Below are 14697 nucleotides of genomic sequence, written 5' to 3' on the forward strand. Positions count from 1 at the left end.
GTTTTGAATTTGGCGCCAATTCGGCTGCCAATTCAAAACGCCGCATCGGCAGCCAATAGGAAACGGCCGCGGCGAGGCAATCAGCGCTCGCCGCGCCGTTTCCACCCCGCCCCCGGCGTCTGACATCAGACGCCAGCGGGAGGGCGAGATGTCTCCATGCCGGCGGAGCGCAGGAGCGCTCCTGAAGAGGCGAGAAGCCGCCGGAGGACGGCGCAGAAGACGGCGGCGGGGAGAACAGTTCCGGCACCGCTGAAGAGGCCAGAAGACGCCGGGATCAAGACAGAAGATCTCCGGCGCCTTCTGGAAGAACAAAGAAGATGGCTCCCGGAGAGGCCAGCGGGGGTGGGAAGCAAAAGAGCTAACGAAGCTCCCCCCAGCGGCCTCTCCCAACACCAGGTAGGGGCCTTTGGTCTCCTACCCCCCATCCACCCTAGACCACCGGGTGTCAGGCACTAGGCCCGTGGGCACATTCAGGCACTTCCGGCCTGTGGGCGCATTAGTCGGGCCTTCTTGGCCCGTGGCTCATTTGTTTGTTGGGCCCTCCTGGCCCTCTAGGTGGGGCTTTTAGTTAGGAAGCTGGGCCCTCCAGCATAGGTGTTGCACTGTGGGCAACACCTGTGCTGGAGGGCCCAGCTTCCTAACTGTGGGGGCATATGATGTTTGGCACTGTGGGGGGCATATAATGTTTGGCACTGTGGGGGGCATATGATGTTTGGCACTGTGGGGGGCATATGATGTTTGGCACTGTGGGGGGCATATGATGTTTGGCACTGTGGGGGGCATATGATGTTTGGCACTGTGGGGGGCATATGATGTTTGGCACTGTGGGGGGCATATGATGTTTGGCACTGTGGGGGGCATATGATGTTTGGCATTGTGGGGGGCATATGATGTTTGGCACTGTGGGGGGCATATGACTGGCACTGTGGGGGCATATGATGTTTGGCATTCTGGGGGGCATATGATTGGCACTGGGGGGAATATGATGTTTGGCATTGTGGGGGGCATATGATGTTTGGCACTGTGGGGGGCATATCTGGCACTAGGGGCATAAAGTTTTGTCATGTGGCCACTCCCCTTGTGTCATATGACCACGTCCCTGGCCACTCCCCCGATCACACCCCTTTTTGGCGCGCGCATGATGTTGGCTCTTTGGCTTGACCAACGATATTTTTCGGCTCTTTGCCTCTGACCGGTTGGCCACCCCTGCACTAGAACATACCACATGTTGCCATATATATATACCTGCATGTCACTGCTTAATAGCTAAACTGCATGATAGATAGATAGATAGATAGATAGATAGATAGATAGATAGATAGATAGATAGATACCACATTAAAAGGCTAGGCTAGTCCCTCTACCCCTTACTTCATGAATCATTGTCACATTGCCAGATAGGTGAAAGTGCAGCACTAATCCGCTTCCATACACCAAACAATTTCTAAGGTAAATCCATCCTACATAATAGCTTTCAAAAATACATGGCAACAACACGGGCCCACTGGCTAGAGGGGGGCCAGGGGAACTGCCCACTTGTGACTCCATTTTAAATCAGGCCTGGCCATACTCCATTGATGTTTTCTTTGTGCTTGTATAGAAAGACCCTCCATAAATAAACACTCATCACCTGATGAGCCTCCAGATTCCACGTTTGCAGCATGGCCCTATAACCCCAAAGTGTGTCTGTTGTTATCCAATTGTTTGGACTAGTCTTAACTATATTAAAGCAAAATGTAATCAGCTGTGCGACATAACAAGCTGTACCTAAATAAGTCAGTAATGAGGCATTACATCTACTTACCCCTGGCTGGCAGCTCCACAATGTCCTCATCCTCCACGTTGGGAGGTGGTGGGAAGTTGGCCACGGGTAGGGGCAGCTCCTCCTGCTGTTGGTATTGGGGGGGGGGAAGGTAGAAAGGGGAGGTTGGTGAGTGGCTAGGGGGAGGGGTGTGTGTAGGGGGAGTGGAGGTGAAGTATTCCGCCTCATGGCGGCCCTCATCCTCCTCCATCTCCACCTGTCCCGCCTCCTCCTCCTCCACCTGGCCCTCCACTTCTACCTCCACCTCCGGGGCCTCCTCACGGGCCTGTCTGGCTCTCTCCCGCGCTGTGGGTTAAGCAAACAAAATGGTTGAGTGTCATTTGACATTCTAATTACTATAACAAGTACATATCATATCCACATTAATGCATGTGATAGAGGCAGTATCACACATATAGTATATGCCATTTCTCAATCATCAACACCCACTGTACCTCATGTTAATAAATGTGTTACTAATGTGAAAAAGAAAGGATTCAATGTTAATGATGAATGAATAGTGAAAAAACTTACAGCGTTCAACTGCTGTAGCAGCTCCGGCTGCCATCTCCGCAGGTCGGACCATCGCCGCTCTAACTGGGCGACGGTCCTCCGCACGTGTGTGTGGGTGAGTATCCTGCGCCGGGCAGCAAGATACGCCCGGGGCTTGTCTCTGTTGGAGATGAAGGGGCCTGCACGCCCCAGCCTCCTCTCCATAACGGCAACGAGTGCCAGCAGCTCCGCGGTGTCAAACGGTGGTGCCCTTTGAGAAGAAGCCATTTTATCTATGGAGCATGATAAAGACTCCTGTCCTGTGATTGGTTGTTAAGTTTACTATTTGGTATTAACTTTATTATCCATATTGACATGAACATTGTGTATGCGCCCAACAATCGGCGAAAACATCGCATCGCCAAGCAACGCGTGCTATAGCTTGGCATCGCATAGCTGTAGTTCGCATTACTTACTGTATGCATTTATGTGTATGCGTACATTTATAAGAAAAAACACATACTAGCAGTTCTCCTGACTACACCATTATATTGGACACCTAATACACCTAAGCTGGCTGCCTGCCTGCCTAGCTCCTACTTCAAATATATTTAAAAATAAACACCCAACAAAATATATATATATATATATATGTGTATATGTGATAATAAATATTACATCTACAAATAAAATATTCAACACCACATACCACACATACATGGTGTAAAAATCAATCTACTCACCAGACATGGATGAAAAGCTCAGCTACAATTTTGGAAACATAAAAAACATTTTCAAATCTATGTACAAGGTATAAGTGTGGCCTGCAATATTGGTCTTAAACCATTACACCTCACACATAATACGTAGTGCAATTGATATTGGCATTAAGAGGCCATGGTGGCTAATTATAAATTTCGAGGACACAAAATTAACATAATTTTCCACCTTGATGGGTGTCATTGATCAGAAATTGGGTTGGTCTGTGCAACATTCAAAATGTACCTGAAGAATCTTTGGGCAACAGAGTCCCGCAGCTGGTGTCCCCGACGGCTTTCCGGGGAGCGGGATGGGCGCAGGGGAGGATCTTGCGGCTCAGATGGAACCTCCCACTCATCAAAGGGTATCTCACGCCGCACAGCTATGTTGTGAAAGAATGCACACAAGCCCACAATCCTCGACACCAATTCAGGCGCATACTGTAAGTCACCACCAGTCCGGTGGAGCACTCTAAATCGACCCTTTAACAGGCCAATTGAGCGCTCCACCACTTGCCTGGTGGCAACATGCGCCCTATTGAATGCCTCCTGTGGGCCCGGTGCTGGGGAGCTGTACAGCGTAAGTAGCCATGGCGTACATAAGTAACCGGAGTCACCCAGAACCCACACATCACGGTCTTCAAGCTCTTGGAGTCTCTGCCAAATCCCGGTTTGTCGGATAACATGAGAGTCATGGGCACTTCCGGGAAACTTCACGTTGAAGGCGAGAATTTCCATGGATGGGCCACATACCACCATCATGTTGAGTGAGTGGAACAATTTTCGGTTCCTATAGATCTTATCACTTCGTGATGGAGGCACAAATGGTACATGGGTGCCATCCACAGCCCCTATCACATTAGGGAAGCCAGCAATTTGATGGAATGACTGCTGGCTTCTGTGAAGGGTCTCTTGTGCAAAAGACATGGCCATGAAGTGCCCCTTGTGCCTATACATGGCTGACGTCACACGCCTCAGGATTCTGCTGAAAGCCGGCTGAGATATTCCAGCAAGTACTGCCACTACTTGTTGGAATGATCCTGAGACGCAGAAATGCAACACCGCCAGCAGCCGAGTGTGAGGCGGAATTGCCGTTGTGAGCCCATGAAGAGGTTCTAGATCACTCTCAATTAAAGAGAGTATATCTAGAATGACATGTGGGGGTTACCGATACCTAGTAAGTACCTCATCATCGGGCATCCCAAAGAGTGTCACCCATGTGCGAAAGATTCTTGCACGTCTTGGCCTCCTTGGGCGACGAGTGGGGTGAGCCGCAAGTGCCCTTAGCCCATTAGCCACAAAGTCCATCATTGCTTCAGCAACCTACAATGAAATGATCAAATAAAATGGAACACCTATGCAAAGAATGCTCATCCCAAAACAATAGTAGAATTATATGAATCCATACGTACAATAGACGCCCGCCCAGTGAAGTCCCGAATATCCATAATGATCTACAATGATGGAACAATAATATTACCTCACCACACGACTATGTAAACACAAATATCTCTATTACATTTAACACCGAAACACTAATTAAGTATTATATGTAAGAACAATTGATCATGAAATCATGTAGTCAGACACATGTATGACAAATTGAAAGAATATGTTGGGTGAAAATACATGGCACAGCAAAGTGTGCGCCTTCTGATGGTGTGAAATGGAATGTTGTAACATAAATACCCTCCATTGTGAACTGTAACAGTATTTCACATTTCAACTATTGCTGGGACATGTAGTTCACCAATATATGGTGGCACACAGGTTTAACACCTGTGTGTTAAATGGTGGCCAGCTAACATGATTCATTAATGCTAACAAGCCTTTGCTGACCAAAAAATCTGTAATATGTGAACCAATGGTGCATACATTATTACCCTTACATTGTTAATGTATATCATCTCTACAATGACCATGGAAGAGCTTACCTTAGACCCGGCCACAATACAGATCTGGAGACAAATGCACCTAGCAGCAAACCACTATATATAGGCCTATCACATGTGTTGTGCATGATTTGTGGGGTGGATTTCCAAATGGATTGGGTTACTTACATTTTTGGTACATTCACAACAATAGCACAGTACTAATGAACATTCACAGATAGCATTTATGATTTTATAACGTTGGAGGTGGCCATTATAGTAAATCTTACAACATTTCACCTAAATTTGAAGGTACGCCAGGTTTTGTTAAATCGAATTGCCGCTACTATGGGCGTGGCCTATGCGCCGCACAAACAGCACGGCGTACGCTGCCGTACGGAACGCTGCCGCAAAAAAAAAAAAAACAGGGTGGGGCTGAAGTACGCCACTGACACAAATAAAGGTGAGCTACAACCACAAAATGGTGTTGCAAACATGGCTGGCTCTCACTCTGAGGGAGAGCAAGAGATCCATAGCCTCATGGAACGCCTGGACTCCAGCACCTCCTATGTGCCCCTCCACCAACAGGCATTTGGAGGAGAGCAGGCAGCTGGCCCATCTTCTGCCTCAGCAGAATCATTGGGAACACAGCAGGTGTCTTCCCAAGATAGTAGCATGGCCAGCACTTCAGGTACAGCGACAGGTGGCCGTGGGCGTGGCCGTGGTCAAAAGAGCCCAACAGATGATCCAGACACCAAGAACATGGCATTCGAACCGCAGGAGCTTGCCATTCTGGTACCCCGTGCAAGGGATTGGATAGAGTGTCCACAGGAGAAGCTGACACACACCAGGAAATGGAAGATTTGGGATGACATAACCGCGGAGATTAATGTGGTAGCTCCACAAGTTCGTGAGAGGGAGCATGTGAAGAAGAGGCAAGTTAAAGTGTGCTACATTTGTGCAGAAGTAGACCAGTAATGTTTGTATTATATGTTAGATGGAGTTGGTTGAATGGTCGGTCACGTTGCTAGGAGCAACAGACATGATTGGTATGTCTCTTCTTCTATCTTTTTTGGAGGTTGAGTGGGAATGTTTGTTCTAAGTGTTGTGTTGATAGTTTTACATAATGTAAGTTATGTAGAATGAAGCACACGTTGACATCGGTAGCAGATTCCAATGCATGCTACATCAAACATCAGGGGTGACATGTATTAATATGAGAACTTTGCATGCAGGTGGCACGACTTCAAAACCAACCTGAAGAAGAAGCTGACCAAACGGCGGGAACACAGCCAAACCTCTGGGGCTGGCCCCATGCCAGCAAAATTGAAGCTCACCCCCCTGGAAGAGATGGCTGCTGGCTGCATAGCCATAGAGGAGATCCGGGGGGTGAGCAACATGGATAGCGAGGCCCCAGCGGAAGTCTTTGCTGCTTATGTAGAAGGTAATTATTTGGCATGGCATAAGTAGTTTGTACTAATTTTCAAGGAATGTGTTGTAATTGTACTTTTCTCATTCACCAGCATCCCCGCCGTTTGGTCAGGCAAGTCTTCAGGAGGTGAAGGAGTCTGTGCCACCTGCCACCACTGCCAGACATGTGCAGCAGCCACCGGCCACACAGGATGTGGACAGGTGGGTGGAGATGCTTGGTCAGATTCACCAGCAGGGAGAGATTGCATCAGAGCGGATGCGTAGGACGGAGGAGGTCATGATGGGTCTTGTCAGCACCCAGCATTCCGTAGCTGCCAGCCTGCGGGTGCTGGCAGATCAATCCTGCCGGATGAATGACCTCCTCCAAGACCTAGTTACTACCAATCGTGCCCTATTGGCAGCTGTCTCTGGTGCTTTCCCACCACCAGCACTCCCTGCTGGCAGAAGGGGACGAGCATCATCCCCTTCGCCATCATTGGGCCCACCTGCCCCACCATCCCAACGTGGCCGTGGGCGAGGAGCTGCTGCTGCACGTGGCAAGGGCCCTTCCAAGGCCAAAAAGCCCTGCACATTAACTTGTGTCCACATTAATCTCCACCCTTATGTCTTCCCAAATCTTTCATTTTGCTATGTGTGTGTCAGCCTCCTGTGTGCAAACCAATCCCGTGCACAGGGTACCCACATTTGCCCTCGGTTCGAATGCTGTGTTTGGTTCCTCTGTTGGCCTCTTTTGGCTGCCATTACTGTCTGCTGTACTTGAAGTGTTGGTGCTATACTTTTGTTGTGAAGCCACCTGATGTGTTCCTAATGATTCTGCTGTGGCTATGTATGTAAATAATACATTGCTTTATTTTAAATTATTTTTCTACATTCCTGGTATGGTACCTTTAATTTGTTGCATGTGTCCAAAAACATGCTTTTTCCATTTTGTGTTTGACGTTAGTGTAATAAATGTATATTTTGATCCCCAAATGTGTGGTTTTATTGGTAAATGTACAAGTGACATGTATATTTATATTAGTGATAGGAAGTTCCATTGCTTGCAGTGTAAATGTGTGTCAAAAATGCAGCATATATTTGTGTGTTTGGTAATGGTCCATTTAAGCTGCAAGGTTTCCAATTGAAGCAATGACAAGAGTGTAATTAATGAGTAATGAGTAAAGGAGTGGATTGTATTGTGTTCAGCTGACATTGGTTGAGGTGCGCCCGTACTGATTGGGCGTTCCGAATGCCTAGCGCATGACCGTGTGGTGTCCGCAAAGCAATACTTGCTTATGAAGACCGCATGTTTCCTGCCTTTTTGGTCGCGTGCATTCGGTGTGCTGTCCGAATGTACGCGTACCAGAATTAGTGCACTCCCTCGTGTACGCCCATGTTTCCGCCCAGTTTAGCCCACTTTGAAACTACGCCCCTGTGTAGTTCCGAATGACGCCCATAATACGCCCATATTTCACGAGTTAATGCGGGCAACATTTCTGTACGGTATTGGTGAGAACAAGTACGGAGACCTTGCGTGGCACATGCACATAGAGTTGCCCACGCATGCGCAGACGGCTAAAAAACGCCATCCGAAAGAGTGCGGGAAAGTACGCACAGACCAGAATAAGGCCCTATGTAACATACATACATGCATACATATATTTATATAAGGTGGTCTGTATGTGTGTGTTAGGGGGGGGCACCAATATTTAGCTTGCCTTCGGGCAACTGGGACGAACTTACGTCACTGGCAAGATACAAACGCCAATATGAACAAAAACAAAAAGACCTCGAAACTAGAATTAAAGAACTAGAAATAAAATCAGGAAAACCCATCCAGAATATTAGGAGCACTTTATCAGAAAGGGCGCAGACTATGATAAACAAGTCTAAACCGAAATTCTATCTAATGGGAAACAGAGTAGGGAGAATGTTAGCACGCAAGCTCAGGACACAAAAAGCTAGACATAGAATTAAATATACCAAGACATCTGGAAATACAAAAATAACAGACCCAGCAAAGATAGCACAACAATTTGCTACATTCTACTCACAGCGCTATAATTTAGTATCGAATCCAACGATTCAGACACCATCTACACAAATAATCGATTTCTTTCTATCTAACTTAAAACTCCCATTAATATCGGTAGATCAATTAGCAAATTTAAATGCGCCACGGACATTAGCCGAGATAAATGAGGTGATCAAAACACTCCCCGAAAGGGGAAAGCACCAGGCCCAGATGGTTTTAGTAATAATTTCTATTTGCAATTTAAAGAACTTCTGGCCCCAAGATTACTGTATCTGTATGAATCAGTCTCGGATCAGGGCACATTTCCAATTGAAATGTTGGAATCACAAGTTGTGACAATACCTAAAGCAGGGAAGGAACCAACATGCTGTAGCAATTATAGACCAATCGCACTCCTCAATGGGGATGTGAAGATATACGCTAAACTGATAGCGCTACGTCTAGCTTCCCTTCTTCCGGGACTGATTCCTGCAGATCAGGTGGGGTTTGTAAGAGGTAGACAGGCCTCGGCCAATACTAGAAGAGTACTGAATGTCCTGCACAGTAAGGAGACCTTAGGAACTGACTTAATGCTGCTTTCTCTAGATGCAGGAAAAGCCTTTGATAGACTGAACTGGACGTATATGAGGGCAGTATTGGAAAAATGTGGCCTGATAGAATGTAGTTTGACATCTATCATGGCTTTGTACTCTGCACCTTCAGCGAGGGTTTTAGTAATGGGTTCCTGTCTGAAGCATTCTCTATAACTAATAGAACACGACAAGGATGCCCCCTCTCCCCAATAATCTTTGTCATGTCTATTGAACCTCTAGCAGACCAAGCGTTTCCAGGTTTAACGATAGGGCAAAGTGAGAACAAGCTATGCCTATACGCAGAAGATGTACGACTCTTTGTGACAGATCCACATCACTCTTCAGCAAGTTTACATAACATTTTAGATGAATATAGGAAAGTATCATATTATAAGTTAAACACAGCTAAATCAGAAGCCCAACCCATTAACTTATTAGACAGTAAAACATCTGCCCTGAAGGCCGTATATCACTACCAATGGAAGACCAAGTCCATTGCTTATCTAGGGATTGATACACCCCCCCCCCCAACCCCAAGTTAATATTTGAACAAAACTGGCCAAAAATGATTAAAAATATATCCACTCTCACTAAATCATGGCTATCATATGAAGTGTCATGGTTGGGCAGATTGTCAGCATTTAAGATGACGGTGCTCCTTTAAATGAATGTACCTTTTTTGGACAATCCCCTATGCTGTCCCGCGCCAGTACATGGTAAAATGTCAGGCGGTGATGATGAACTACATCTGGAAGGGCCACCCACCTAGATTAGCAAAATCACGCATGACGCTTTCTGGCACTCCCAGACTTAGATAGATGTAGAGAAGCATGCGCCTTAACCCAAATGCAAGAATGGTGTGGAGAGTCTCCCAAGACCGTCTGGGTAAAGATGGATCAAGTTACATGCACTGGATTTTCCCTAAAAGACCTTATATGGGTTCCATAGTCAATGAGACCAAGTAAGCTTTGTACCCTACCTACGGTTCTAGATACGTTGAAAGTATGGGACAAAACTATATCAAAGATTCCATCATTAACTCTCCCAACATTAAATATTGAGGAAGCCGGAATTTCGCTGATGCGGGGAAACGCGTTGAGCACTTACATTTGACATCTCTGCTCCCACTGATGGTCACCTTTGATTCCTGAAAGAAATACAGCACCACCAAAAATATGGAACAAACGTTTCAAAAAGCTGCTGGCATACCAAGCCAGTTCCCTAAGAGACGTACCAGTACAACCAGTGGTCGCCATCAGGCTTCCACAAGCTCTTGCCAGCATAAGTCAGTAATATAAAATCCTATCATGGATGTTTTATGACATTTTGACTTTTAAATCCTGCTACATACCACTTCATGTCACCTGTGTGACAATCCCCCAATCCTTTATTTTTAATTTTTATGTATTTTGTTGTACATTGTCTAAGTTATATTTTACTGGCATATTGTGTGTTTTTCATTCACTGACAGGAGTAGCGCTGCCTATACATTTGACCACACCACTTACTGACAGTAGTAGGCTCACATTTTACTAACCTAGTTCAGGGCACTTCAGGCTGGCAGCTCATCCTCTCTTCCGAGTCCTGCATCCTTTTTTTGTCCAGTCTTGCTCTGTGTCATGCAGAGTGACAGTCACAGCGGCACCGGGCAGCCACACAGCACAGCAGGGGATGTAGAGCAGGGAGAGCACCTATACTGCCAGGCGCCTCCCTGCCCTGCGTCCTCTGCTGAGCGGGTAGCGCCGGCCCTGTGTACATGCGTGTAACAGTATACCGATACAGATGGAATGTGTGGCGCTAAGGACACAAGTGATAAGGACCAAACAAACTGTCCCTCAGAGAATTATCCAGAAGGAAAACAAATCTGATCCAGGCTTCAGTTCGGGCCTAGCTGGTGGGATAAAGCAACAGAACTGTAAAGGAATAAGTACAGGGTCCTGATTCACCTAGCAGGGACTAATATAGTGAGGCCCTGTGTTATGAGGTACCTTATGGACTGAGGTTTATGGAAGAAACCAGAAATTGTTACGACCATTACCCCTGATGTTAAGACTCTGATTTATAACATATATTTTTATTTCTTTAATAAAACCCTTTACATTTACAGTATAAATAACAAATGTACAACTTGTCACCTGTGTTAATGCGCATGGACTCTTTTATGACGGACAAGACTAGATTTCTGCGCAAAACTTTTCCCGCAGTCAGAACACGAAAATGGCTTTGCGCCAATGTGAACCCTCTGATGCAAGGAAAGCCTAGACTTATGCGCAAAATCCTTTCCACAAAGGGAGCAGGAGAATGGCTTCTCCACCGTGTGAGTGGTCAGGTGCTGAATCAGGTAAGACATGTGGGTAAAACATTTCCCACACTCAGTGCAGGAATACGGTTTCTCGCCCGTGTGGATTCTCAGGTGCTCAAGGTGGTTCCTCTTCTGCGTAAAACATTTCCCGCACTCGGAACAGGAATAAGGCTTCACCGGCGCGTGGATCCTCTGGTGTTTGGCAAGATAAGATCTCAGGGTAAAACATTTCCCACACTCGGGACATGGAAACTGTTTCTGCCACGTGATACTTCTCTGATGCACAGACATGCCCGATGTCTGGTTAATACTTTCCACACCAGCGGGATTGGGGAACCGCTGATCATCCGTGACACTTTTCTGCTGCAAAGCATGATTGTCACTATGATTGTCATTGTAATAAGTAGATGAGTCAGATGATACAGCTGTCGTGTGAAGCACTGGGTGTATTTTAGGATCAACGGGGTTCTCTCCTGGAGAATGTTGTGCAACCTCGTTATCTTCTATCTTACAGTCTGTAGACCACCTGAGATGTCTCTCCGAGCTGTTGCTGCTTCTTCTGGACCCATCTGCTGGGAACAAAATGAAGGCAGAGATGACGCAACATATTGCATATACTATGTGATCTTATTTCCCCCCACTGTTAGGTTTTGGCACCAGTAGGAGTGGCCACTGACCGCTCCTACTGCTGCCAATTGGGTAAATCAGCTGGTGGTCTATTGCAAGCAACTGCAACACACAACAGCGCCACCTACAGTCGGAACATGGAATAATTCTCTGTACTTAGTGATTATTACTCACCTGTGCTGATGCCTGTAGGGATTTCCTCCTCCTTACACTGCTGATCACCCATCACATACGTCTCCTCTTCTTCAGGCTCCAATACTTCAATTTTAATTGTAGTCTTCTTTTCATCCTACATAGCATGGAAACCAATGACATTATGGGTAATATTATAATTAAGGAGAACATAATCAGAATACAATATCCGCTTCTATACGGATCATACACATAGGAGGTAATACAGGTGACATCACGCGTAATCATGTCATAGGGTGGCAACATGGACCCTTCTACACACATGGACCCTTCTACTACTTGGCAGAAGTAGGGATGGCCATCAACCATCGATGATTCTAAATCATTGATGGCTTATGGCCGATGTCGGATACTTTTTCCATCGACGGAGAGAACCAGGTGGTTTCCCTACATCGATGGGACGGCAGAAACGATGTTTATTTTTAGTTATTTTTTTTCAACGTGCTGGTACACTGAGCAGAGCTCTGCCCCCTGACAACCCTCAAGCCCCTCCCCCACGCTCTGATTGGCCTATGGGCCAGTCAGTCAAAGAGAATCGATGAACATCTATAGCTAAAACTCGATAGTTGTCATCTGGTGATGTCACCTGCCCGCCCACAGCGCCGACATGGATGCACCTATCCACCGCCGACATCCGCCCCCCCCCCCCCACCACCACCACCTGCGCATGTGTATACGGCTACCATCGGACCCAATGCAAACAAATCAGAATAAGGGCCCACGTACGGTAACTAGGGGAGACCACCAATCCCACCTACATGATCCTCCTGTGGGCAGTCACCTCTCCGGTCACATCCCCCGGTGTTACTGTCTAATGCCCCATTCCCAGCAGTCACCTCTCCGGTCACATCCCCCGGTGTTATTGTATAACGTCCCATTCCCAGCTGTCACCTCTCCGGTCACATCCCCCAGTGTTACTGTATAACCTCCCATTCCCAGCTGTCACCTCTCCGGTCACATCCCCCGGTGTTACTGTATAACATCCCATTCCCAGCAGTCACCTCTCCGGTCACATCCCCCCGGTGTTACTGTATAACGCCCCATTCCCAGCAGTCACCTCTACAGTCACATCCCCCGGTGTTACTGTATAACGCCCCATTCCCAGCAGTCACCTGTCCTGTCAATTCCCCCGGTGTTACCGTATAACGTCCCATTCCTAGCAGTCACCTCTCCGGTCACATCCCCCGGTGTTATTGTATAATGCCCCATTCCCAGCAGTCACCTCTCCGGTCACATCCCCCGGTGTTACTGTATAACGTCCCATTCCCAGCAGTCACCTCTCTGGTCACATCCCCCGGGTGTTACTGTATAACGTCCCATTCCCAGCAGTGACCTCTCCGGTCACACCCCCGGTGTTACTGTATAACATCCCATTCCCAGCGGTCACCGCTCCGGTCACATCCCCCGGTGTTACTGTATAACGTCCCATTCCCAGCATTCACCTCTCCGGTCACATCCCCCGGTGTTACTGTATAACGTCCCATTCCCAGCAGTCACCTCTACGGTCACATCCCCCCGTGTTACTGTATAACGTCCCATTCCTAGCAGTCACCTCTCCTGTCACATCCCCCGGTGTTACTGTATAACGTCCCATTCCCAGCAGTCACCTCTCCGGTCACATCCCCCGGTGTTACTGTATAACGCCCCATTCCCAGCAGTCACCACTCCGGTCACATCCCCGGGTGTTACTGTATAACGCCCCATTCCCAGCAGTCACCTCTCCGGTCACATCCCCCGGTGTTACTGTATAACGTCCTATTCCCAGCAGTCATCTCTCCTGACACATCCCCCTGTGTTACTGTATAACGTCCCATTCCCAGCAGTCACCTCTCCGGTCACATCCCCCCGTGTTACTGTATAACATCCCATTCCCAGCAGTCACCTCTCCGGTCACATCCCCCCGGTGTTACTGTATAACGTCCCATTCCCAGCTGTCACTTCTCCGGTCACATCCCCCGGTGTTACTGTATAACCTTCCATTCCCAGCAGTCACCTCTCCGGTCACATCCCCCGGTGTTACTGTATAACACCCCATTCCCAGCAGTCACCTCTCCGGTCACATCCCCCGGTGTTACTGTATTATATCCCATTCCCAGCAGTCACCTCTCCGGTCACATCCCCCGGTGTTACTCTATAACGTCCCATTCCCAGCAGTCACCTCTCCGGTCACATCCCCCGGTGTTACTGTATAACATCCCATTCCCAGCAGTCACCTCTCCGGTCACATCCCCTGGTGTTACTGTATAACATCCCATTCCCAGCAGTCACCTCTATGGTCACATCCCCCGGTGTTACTGTATAACGTCCCATTCCCAGCAGTCACCTCTCCGGTCAGCAGCTGAATGATCTTGTTGGTGAGTTCCAGGATCTTCTGGTCATTGTGCCTCTCATGTATCAGTGAGTGAGGTGGAGGCACCGTGATGGGGCTCTGTCTTCTTGACACACGTTCATGGCTGCTGGATGTATTCCTCACTACTGTATATCCCTGTTTATTAAGACACAATAATGAGTATTAGAGATGAGAGCGATGTCACTGTGACGCTCCCAGACCCCCTCACCTCCCCGGTCAGGTCCCTGTGTCAGTAATAGAGATAAGAGCGATGTCACTGTGACGCTCCCAGACCCCCTCACCTCCCA

General features: G+C 47.6%; 1 protein-coding gene across 3 annotated transcripts in view; it reads right to left on the minus strand.

Moving 5' to 3' along the window:
- Positions 1-10741: 10741 nt before the first annotated feature.
- The window catches only part of LOC146009986 (uncharacterized), a 7995-nt gene continuing 4039 nt past the window's right edge, over positions 10742-14697 (minus strand). Inside the window, exons 3-5 of one of the 3 annotated variants that reach the window (XM_083150704.1) lie at positions 14384-14545; positions 12043-12157; positions 10742-11810 (exon numbers count right to left, since the gene is read on the minus strand). In XM_083150704.1, the coding sequence (XP_083006830.1) occupies positions 11080-11810; positions 12043-12157; positions 14384-14545 (1008 nt within the window). In that variant the 3' untranslated portion in view covers positions 10742-11079. Of the gene's footprint in view, positions 11814-12042; positions 12158-14383; positions 14546-14697 lie in introns of all 3 variants that reach the window. The other 2 variants (XM_083150703.1, XM_083150705.1) reach the window with 2 other exon arrangements.

The sequence above is a fragment of the Crinia signifera genome, chromosome 6 (genome assembly GCF_055691185.1).
Source record: "Crinia signifera chromosome 6, ASM5569118v1, whole genome shotgun sequence".
NCBI classification, from domain to species: Eukaryota; Metazoa; Chordata; class Amphibia; order Anura; family Myobatrachidae; genus Crinia; species Crinia signifera.